The sequence below is a fragment of the Antrostomus carolinensis genome, unplaced genomic scaffold (assembly GCF_000700745.2).
Source record: "Antrostomus carolinensis isolate BGI_N321 unplaced genomic scaffold, ASM70074v2 scaffold16198, whole genome shotgun sequence".
Lineage (NCBI taxonomy): Eukaryota > Metazoa > Chordata > Aves > Caprimulgiformes > Caprimulgidae > Antrostomus > Antrostomus carolinensis.
Window position 1 is genome coordinate 77 of NW_010335122.1, and position 9793 is coordinate 9869.

The 9793-nt window shown below is 42.1% G+C and overlaps 1 protein-coding gene across 1 annotated transcript; it reads left to right on the plus strand.

Annotated features, from left to right (window-relative positions):
- The first annotated feature begins 625 nt into the window (after positions 1-625).
- On the plus strand, positions 626-9305 carry LOC104519283 (cell cycle checkpoint control protein RAD9B). The gene is given in 11 exon segments (XM_010174440.1): positions 626-812; positions 815-927; positions 1862-2002; positions 2499-2613; positions 3714-3813; positions 4786-4892; positions 6810-6916; positions 7463-7527; positions 8094-8216; positions 8646-8904; positions 9171-9305. Coding segments are annotated over 11 exon segments (1452 nt in total).
- Positions 9306-9793: the final 488 nt, after the last annotated feature.

Consider the following 9793-nt stretch of genomic DNA (forward strand, 5'->3'; position numbering starts at 1 on the left):
CAGCCTTCCCTGGGACAGAGGGGTGTGTGTGGGGAAACAGTTATCCCACAGCGGGGCTGGCAGCCATGGGGCTGCGTGACTGGCCTGTGGCACCCTGCGGTCCCTGCCACCCCCCTCAGCGACCTTCCCCGTGGGGGGATTTCAGACAGTGCAAAGTGGGGCACCAAGTGCTGGGAGCTGTGTGCAGCCCCGCTGTGGTCACAGCAGAGCTGAGGAGATGCATCTTCCTCATCCTCAGGAGGACAAAGGCATTTTTGTGGGGCAACACGCGGCCTCTGAAGGTTGTTCAGATTAGAGAGCAGAGGGCTGGATCTGTGTGTGGTACTTTCAGGTGGAGAAGCCGTTGCTTGGCTGGCTGCCTCCCTGTGCCCACCGTTCTGCTTCCAGAGGCCCAACTACACCCCCTGCACACAGCATTTCATGTCAAACACTGCTCTGCCAGTGCCAGGGTGGGCAGAGGCACATTTGGAGACCCACTGCTGCTTTCTGCTGTGTTTCTTAGGGCTTTACAGATGTCCAGCTGCTTACTGCTTGCTCAAACTTCTTCCCATCTACAAAATGTAATTTCTAACATCAGTAGTGTTTTGTCCAATTAGATTGAATTAATTTGTGGTGACATCAGGTCATGCCGGTTGCTGGAAAGGCACAGGTGACGTTTGAGGTTCACCATGTTGGAGGCAGCTGTCAAAAACATCACAGTGTTTGTGCTACTAAAAGTAAAGAGTTTTCCACCATGTCATCGGTTTTCTTTGAAACGTGTAATGTTGTAATGTTTCTTAAATTATTCTGGAGAAAATGCAGTATAACTTTTTTTTTAACTTTGAATCTATATCACACTGTTTTCTTTTCCTGCTAGTGTTTGGAAGAGCAATACATGCCATAGCACGTATTAGTGATGAATTTTGTTTTGACCCCGTAGAAAAAGGTGTAAGTGAATTTGATTTATTGTAATTTTAAAAGCTTTATTGGAAGCATGGTATTTATGATGTTGGATATTGTGTTGTTTTCCTACAGGTACCCTTCAGTCTGACATTCTCGCTCAGCTTCCTCCACTTTCAATATGGACAAATGCCATATTCTCTGTAATTGTAATTATGGAGAGTACATCATGGAAGATTCATTCCTGCCCCTAGTATTCTTTGACTTTCTGTTACTCAAGCTGAAGCTTGTCCAGGACATCCAAATTAATACCAAGGGGTTTATTTCTGTTGTCATAGGTCAAAAGGTTTATGTTTTGTACCACATCAGAAGCTGCCTCTAAACAACACATTTTTTGTACCGGTGTGACTCAACAGGAAGATTGCATCCATTAATATGCCTCCGGTTAATCAAACACCATTTCCAGCAGAATTAGGGTTTTCTCTAGAGGTTTCTTAGTTAAAAGTTACCAACTCTCCTTAACTTGCTGGGAAGCTGGAAAATCAGAAATGGAGATAATTTCTTTTTATACCTGAAGATTTTTTGAGGTGCTAGTAATGCTTTTGCTCATTTGTACATATCATGTGGGTGGGTCAACAAGACTGTTTGAGAATAAACCACAGTCCTTCAAATGCCTCAAACACAAGCTGAGCTTTAAGTGTTTAGGTAACTCACACTTCAGGGCCACTTACATGTCTGTAAATTGGATTCCTCTGCCTGTATTATACCAGTGGCTTCTGACCAGTGATAATGAAGGTGATAAGTTCGAGCATGATTGTATGCATGATGCATCTGTATTTATTTTGAGATGCACAAATTTAAAGGTTTTGTGACTTAGGTATGGTACTGAAGCACAGAAGTTTTTTAGGGTTGTTTTTTTTTTTGTTAACAGTTCAATATGAAATAGTTTTCAGTGAATAAATTACTTTACTTACATTTTTAGCTTGCCTTAAGATCCGTGAATTCTTCAAGGTCAGCGTATGCATATGTCTTCTTCTCATCCATGTTTTTTCAACATTACTGCTGGACAGCTGTGTCTCAGAAGGAAAAACAGTTATCCCTCCCATGTAAATTGATAATTAAGGTACATTTTAATGGATTGTTATGCACAGCTTTGGAAGCAGCAAATTAGCCTAATTTCCAAATGAAATTATAGGGGGAGGCTCATAGGGGCACGTGGACAGCTCTGAACTCAACCGCTTCTCAGCAATTCTGCAGAAGGGAAGAGCTTTAGTATTTCATGATGTTCAGAAGCTGCACCTCCTGTGCTGGGCCCTGCAGTTCCCAAAGTCTGAACCAGCTTATTCTTGGGGTGAAGGAATACCCCATCTTTGCCTCTGGAGTGTTTCTCCTGGTGCCTTCAAAAGCAGCATGAGGCAGGAGAGCTTTGACCAAACAGGCCTGTTGGTCACGTATCGGGCGAGGACCAGTATCGGCTGCCTCCGTGTCTGCTCACAGGGCAGTTTGGAGAAGCCTTAAAGGCAGGAGCTTGAGAGACACTGTATGAAACTCAGGAGATAACATTGCAAAATTGCTTGGGGAGTAACCTCTGCACTGATTTATTTATTTATTTATTTCAGTCAGTTCTTCCTGTGTTTAGATGTGTAAATGTGTTGGAAAGGAACGTAGAGAAATGCAGCATTTATACAAATATTAATGATCATCACGTAACTTTTCAGCTCCTCTGCAAACACGGTAGGTTACACATGAAGTGACTTTACAGATTAAAGCAGCAGGGCAACATAATATTTAGTGTAATTATTAACTGAATGTTATTGATGGAACATCATGGCAAACACTTTCAGCTTCTTCACATCGTAATTTATATTTGTTATGTGCATCACCTTGTTAAACTGAAGTTATAACAGCCTTTATCAGATGACCATTCTTCAGTTCAGTGCTGTGTATTAACTGTCAGCCTGTTGCTTACAACATTGAGAATTAGGCTGGAGTAAATTCTGAAAAAGAGGGAAATCCTCTTTTCCCAGGTGTTTGAACTACAGGATTTACTTACTGAGTCTTTCCACTTGTGATACTGACAGTTCTTCAGCAGGGTAACAGGTCTGACATCCTCAGTCCAGCAGAACATCGTGGAGGTTTGTCAGCATTAGTCTTTGTAAAACTCATGAAGAACCAGCATCTAGGTTGCCCAAGGAATCTGTGGCTGCTCCTCCCTGGAAGTGTTGAAGGCCAGGTTGGATGAGGCTTTGAGCAACCTGGTCTAGTGGAAGGTGTCCCTGCTGCTGGCAGGGGGGTTGGAACTGGATGAGCTTTAAGGTCCCTTCCAATCCAAACCATTCTGTGATCTATAAGCATCTATAGTTTGTTGAGCTCTGCTGTGTAATAGGCAGTGATTTATATTATTAAAAATCTAGCTTGTATTAATAATAATGAGATAATACATTGAATTAGTTCTGGAGACAATCTCTCTTAGCTCCTGCTTATCTAGAAATAGAGATCTGTAGGGTTTGCCTTTTGTATCCCACCACCATTTATATTATTACACCAGTTAAATACTGAAGCCTTTTTTTCCCCCTGCATTTGTTGCTGTTCACTTATTTCTTGTGGATTCTTAAAGAACTCAGATGCTGGAGGAGCATAACTAATGGGATGAAGGAAGTCTTAGATAGCAGGTTAATTCAGTTTTCTATTTGTGGGTGAGTTATTTCCACATAGCTAGAGTGAGTCACTTGGTTACTTTATCTCTTGAGATTTCCTAAAAGAACAATTAATACTGAAAAACCATTAAAAATTACAGGCCAGCATTGATTTTTGTTCATATCCTTTACACTTAGGTGTTATAAAAACATATAATCTGGCATTTCAAGAGTGTGATCCGTTGCAGGCTGTTTTTGCAAAGCACATGTGTCCAAACATCCTTAAAGTCCACTCCAGGTAATGAATACAAAAATATTTTTTGGGGAGAGGGCAAAAATAAAATCATATGGGAGGCAATCCTGCTCTTTAAAGTCATTAACAATCAAAATCTAATTGGGGCACAGTTAAAAATGGCAAACTCTGAAATCCTGTATCCTAGTGTTTGATTTTTCACGTTACAACTTCAGAAACTTGCATCACTTTGCCATTAATCCTGCTCAGTCCAACCATGAGAAGTGGGGAATGGATAATTTGACTTCACACCTTTAAGGAGCTTCCACCTAGAACAAATAAAGCAGCACTTCAATTTTCTAGGCAAAGAACCCAGTGGTAAAAGCATCCATTTTGTTCTGCAATACGACAAAGTTCTGCTTTGAAAAGCCACCCCGAGGTGTGGTTGTTGTGGGAAGGAAAGGCAAAGGCCAGTCAGACTGTGCTTTCCCTGACAGCATTTCTGTCACGGTGTTGCTTGTGCGCAGGAGCTCTGGGCACAGAAATCAGCCAATAAAGGTGTATAAAGGTAGCTCTGTACAGATGTTCTGTATCGTGTTTAGAGAAAGATTACACAACTTCTAAACCAGCAGCTTTCCAATAAAGGGGATGGTTTTGCTCTAAGTGGTGATTTGTTTATCTAGAAAGGCAGCAGCAACATACATAAGCCTGATTTGGCAGCAGACGCAGGTATTATATAGAAATAAATTTGCTTTCAGAATTCCTGGTTTTATTTTTAGACATCTTATGTATCTATTGCTATAGAAATCACTTTAAAAGATCCAGCACACTTTAAGGGATGTGCATTTCAAAAGCAGTTTTTCCAACAGTCAACAATTTTAATTTCTAAGATGAGTAACAAATACTAGCTAGTGTCCCTGCTGCTGGCTGGGGGGTTGGAACTGGATGATCTTTAAGGTCCCTTCCAACCCAAACCATTCTATGATTCTATGATTTGTGGCATGTAAAATAATTTTAATATTGAATTAAATTTTATAGGCTGCTGGCTGACACAATGATTCACTTTCCAACCAGTCAAGAAGAAGTAACTTTATCAGTTACTCCGATGAAAGTTTGTTTCAAGAGTTACGCTGAAGAGGACACGGGTAAGGAAATTCAGAATATGGAACAGTATTGTGACTGTAAAACAGGTGAACTAAAGGAACTGTAACTATTGCAGCATAAATAAAGAATGCATTTTATGACTGAGTGAGATTTTTAAGAGAGGGAATATATCTAGAGAGATTTCAAAGTCACACTGACACCCTCTGCTTTTAATATCTTTTAAGAAAGTATGTTTTTAATAACATTTTCCTGGTATCAGCAGCAGATATCAGACTGAGCAGCCAATTGAAATAAATTACGCCACTTGCTGTAGGCTTGAGCGGAGGTAATTACTGTGCTGCAAGAGCAGGGGCATGGCAAAAAGGAGATAATTTTATGTTTTAAGAAAAGAACTATTTAAATCTGAATACCATAATTATAGAATTGATATCATTCTGGAGTATATTTTAGTATAAAGGCAAGTCTCTTAGGTGGCCTAACGCTGTTACGCTGCACTGCCGTTTTCAGATCTCTCTCGGAGATGGAGAACAAACTAGATTCTTGGGGTGTGACTCAAACTAATTTTAAAGATGTAATTGTGTTTTTGAAGTGTAGGTTCTTGTATATCATGTAATAAAGACATGCTTTTCATACTTGCTTATGACCAAAGCTGAGGATAATGACCTAGAAAAAGATGAGTGCCTAGAGCGTAGGGTGGGGATTGTGCTGGGAACAGGCTGAAGCTGTGGAGAGAAAAAAGGATTAAGTGGTGGAAACGGGAGTGAAACAGGGAAGAAAGTACTGAAAATAAAAAGACACTAAAAAGTTACATTTTGAATGACAAATTTTGTTATTTTAAAAATAATACACCTACCAGGGTCATAAGAAAGAAGGTGAAAAAAACAGTAGGTAAAAATTTAATGAGGTACCAAAAACCCCAAGCAGCCAAGGAGAAAAAGGAGGAAGCACGAGCGTTGTTGGTGTTGTGTGGCGTGTGATGCAATTCCCTGCCTGCAGCAAATGTTCTGCGCGCACCGGCACAAAACCTGCGCTTTGAAATGGGGTTTCTCCACAGTCAGGTCTAGATTTCCAAAGAAAGAAATTACACTTTCTGCCTGGGCTTGTTTTCCTCCCCACGTGGCAGGCTGTGTCTCGCAGAAGCTGGCAGGTGCCCTCTCAGTATCTGTGTCTGCAGTTTTAAGGAGCTTTACAGGTTTTGTATTTGAACAGGCAGAGGGGCCTCGCTGGAGGCTGAGAGGAAATAAAACCTCTCGCTCGGAGAAAGAGACTGGGAACAGTTTGTAAGACTTTGCTAGCAGCCTGGCTTTGGAAGAGGACTGGGTAGGTGTGTACTGTTTAAACTGCTGTAGAATTTGTCTGAATACCTCTGAGACTGTAACACATCGTGGAAGAACCCTCTCACTTTCTTTTCACACGTGTAATAACAGCTACAGCCTAATCTCATGATAACAAGCAACAATTGAATACCTGAAACCAAAGAGCCTGTTTCCTGTTGCCACTTACGTATCCGGAAAATGATTATGGTTTCAAACAAAGAACCTAAATCCACCTTCATTGTCCTCTGATGATGATTGTCAGCAATTATGATTAATCTGTTAAAGATTTTTGGTCTTCCCATCTCTGTGGCAGATACGCAGCCGGTAATACTATTTGTGATAAAGCAGATTTGCTAGAACGACAGCAGGTATCAGGGTAGATCACACAGAGGAACATGAAATAGGTTCTGTTAAAAGCCATTCAAATCTACATAATAGACTGTAAATAAATTGAGGGGTTTATTTTACTTAATTATGAAATAATTATAGATAAGCTAAACATTTATTACTGCTGCTCACCATAAAAATACAATTATTTGTTCAAGTGATGCTGATGTAAATATCTCATGGCTGTAATGGTAGTTCTGTTGAGTTTAAACTCCACTCACTTTGAGTCCTTGACTTTCTTGTTATTTTAAACAGATTTTTCAAAGACAATGCTTACTGAAATACAGCTAAATCCAGATGAATTTGACTACTTTCAAGTTGGAGTAGATTCTGAAGTGACGTTTTGCCTTAAAGAATTGAGGGTAAAGTAAGAATTTGTCTTGAAAAATAATCAAAATTTCCCATTAATTTGCCTGACTTGACCAGGACGATCCCAAAGAGTCCCTACAGAACAGCCCTGGGGTGTTCCTTCCACCAGGCCTCCTGACCAGCAGCTCTGTTTCACCAGCTGCTTCAGAATTAGCTTTAAAAACCAGGGTTTTCAGGACACTGCGGAGTCCCTCACAGTGGCCTTTGAAAGGCAAGAGGGACATTTTTAAAACAACACGGATGTAGTTTCAGTGCTGGGCAGACACACTGTGACTGTGCTGGAGAAAGTGTCCTGGCCACAGAAGTGCCACATGAAGCTTGTGATCATCATTATCTTAAAGTTCTTTTCCAACCAAAAACGAGTCTCTGATTCTGTGATTCTCTGGCAAAGCTCCAGGCAGGGAAGGCAAGAAATAGATTTCAGAAGCAGCAGACTGTTAGGCTCTTTTTGCCAGTAAGCAGCAGCCAGGATAAACTCACATGCTAATATTAATCTTCTGTTTTTAAAACAGCACCTAACCACTCAGCCCTTCTTGCAGGGCCTGCTGGCGTTTGCAGAGGCTACCAACGTTCCTGTCTCCATCCACTCTGACGTCTCTGGAAAGTACGTTTTGGAACACACCTGTCTAGAAATACAGCAGTCACAACCCCACAGTCTGGTTTTGGCTGCAGGTTACTGAATGAATATTTACCTGGAACAGTAAAATAGATTTTAATTTTGCACCAAAAGCTGTATTTCTAATCTGTGATACAGAGTTAAGTAGTTTGTTATTACACAAAAACCACTTCACCTCAGCACCAGCATTACTAATCCAGCCGTGCTGACTAACGAGCACCTACAAGTTACTGGGATGCTCCAGGCTCTCAGTCTAACGCACACAATGATTGTATTCAGTACTCTGAAAAAACAATACATTTTCTGTTTAAAATATAATTTTAAGTTACATCTTTAGAACTGTAATTTGAGTAAGTATAATACTGTATAGCACTACCTAGGTGATGCATTTAAATCTGTAATAAGAAGCCATCTCACTCCCTAGGAGCAAATCTATTACATTTCCAGCTTTCCAGAGGAGGCATTTTTTAATCTGTCTATAGAATCGTGTAACTTGTATTTCCTCTGCACTGTGTGTCATTACACGCCCTGAGTCTCTGAATATCTGTGTTCAGACCCATTGCTTTCAGCATTGAAGATATGATGCTGGAAGCCAGCTTTATTCTGGCGACCTTGTCTGACATTGGAAAGGAGACGGCTTCCCAGCAGCCTCCCTGCTTCTCCCAGTGCCAGGAAAGGTAACGGTGGGCTTTGGGGGCGGGTGAGGGCGGCACGCTGCCTTAAGAGGATGAAAAATTGAAGTCTAAAGTTTTCCAGCCAAGTCAGATTTAAGATGGAAAGGAAGCAATTGGCTCATTCTCACAGGGTGAGAATTGTACAGATCCTGCAGTCTTTGTTCAGAGGAAAACCCTGAACCAGACAAGGTGCAGGAACATCTCGGCATCACACACAGCAGTAAAACCTGGCACAAGGGAGAGCGCTCTGTACTCGCTGCTGCTTGCTTTTATCTCCACGGGGCTCTGTTGCAGTGGGAGGGGAAGATCCCTGTTGAGAATCTAAAGCCATAAGGCTTTTCATTAACAGAAAATAAAGACCTTCTAAAAAAAAAAAACCAAACCCAACATGTAAAAGCCAGTTACTAACCTGACCTGCTCTCTCCAATCCAGCTCCAAGACACGTACGGGTGAAGCTGATGGAACCTCCATGGATAAAGACAGCAACGCAGACGCTTCCAAAAAGCCGCAGCGGAACGGAACTGCCCCGAACACAGAGTCGGTGAAACCTGTGAGTCCTCTGGTGAAACAAGAGATTAAAAATATCCCCAGAGTCACGAGAGATGCGATGGGCATGGAAGGAACAGCCCTGATGGAGGCAGAGGACCAGGCAGCACTGGAGGGAGAGGCCAGAGAGTCCCGTTACCAGCAGGTGAGGATCCCAGCGGTGGTTACAGCGGGTGCCACGGCTGGTGCTGAGCCGAGCGCTGCCTGGAGTTGCTGCTCAGTTCTGCACAGCTGGCAAAACCCACCACCACCACGTGTAACTAATGCTGAAATACTCACAGATGGCAGGTGCAGTTCATGAGGAAACACTACAGACAGATATTTTAAAATAGCAAAAGCTGCAGAAATAATTAAGCCCCAAGTTCTGTATCACGTGAGGTTTCTTACTTCTATAAATCTTGCATTTTCCAGTTTCATTCCTTATTTTTTGGAGCAATGTCTTGTAAGGAGAAGGATGCCATCAGCCTCACCTTCCATAGCTTAGCAACAGCTAGTGACACCGAAGAGGATTTTGGCCACGAGCAGAGCTCCCAAGTTCTCCAGTGACACGAAGTGTTTGGATCCAAGACCATCGGAACTTGCCTTGAAAGAGAGAAGCGTGTTTGACACGGTAACTGCGGAGCTGGTTCTGGTTTTAGAGTTTAATTGCAGTTCTTCAGCAAGTTAGAACTTGATGGAAACTATTTGTGTTCTGAAAATGTGTGGTAAGCAGCATTTCAGGAGTAGGTTTTGTCTGGGAAGTGGGAGTTCAATTCCAGTGGTGTCTGTTTCTTTTTTTATGAGACAGATGTGAGAAAAGGACAGAACTCGACTCGGTACCGAGCGCTGTGTCAGTTCCTGCGCTGGCAGCACAGGCTGAGGGCTCAGTCATGGTTTGCATTAACCACCAGCACGGGCCACCCCAAACCCCTCAGCTGCTGTCATGGTGCATGAGTGACTAGATGGGGGTCGGTGTATTGTTTGGCTGTTCATCCAGCTCTAGATGAGATGAGAGAGAACAGTTCTCGAGATGAGAGAGATTCTCTCACTGGAGA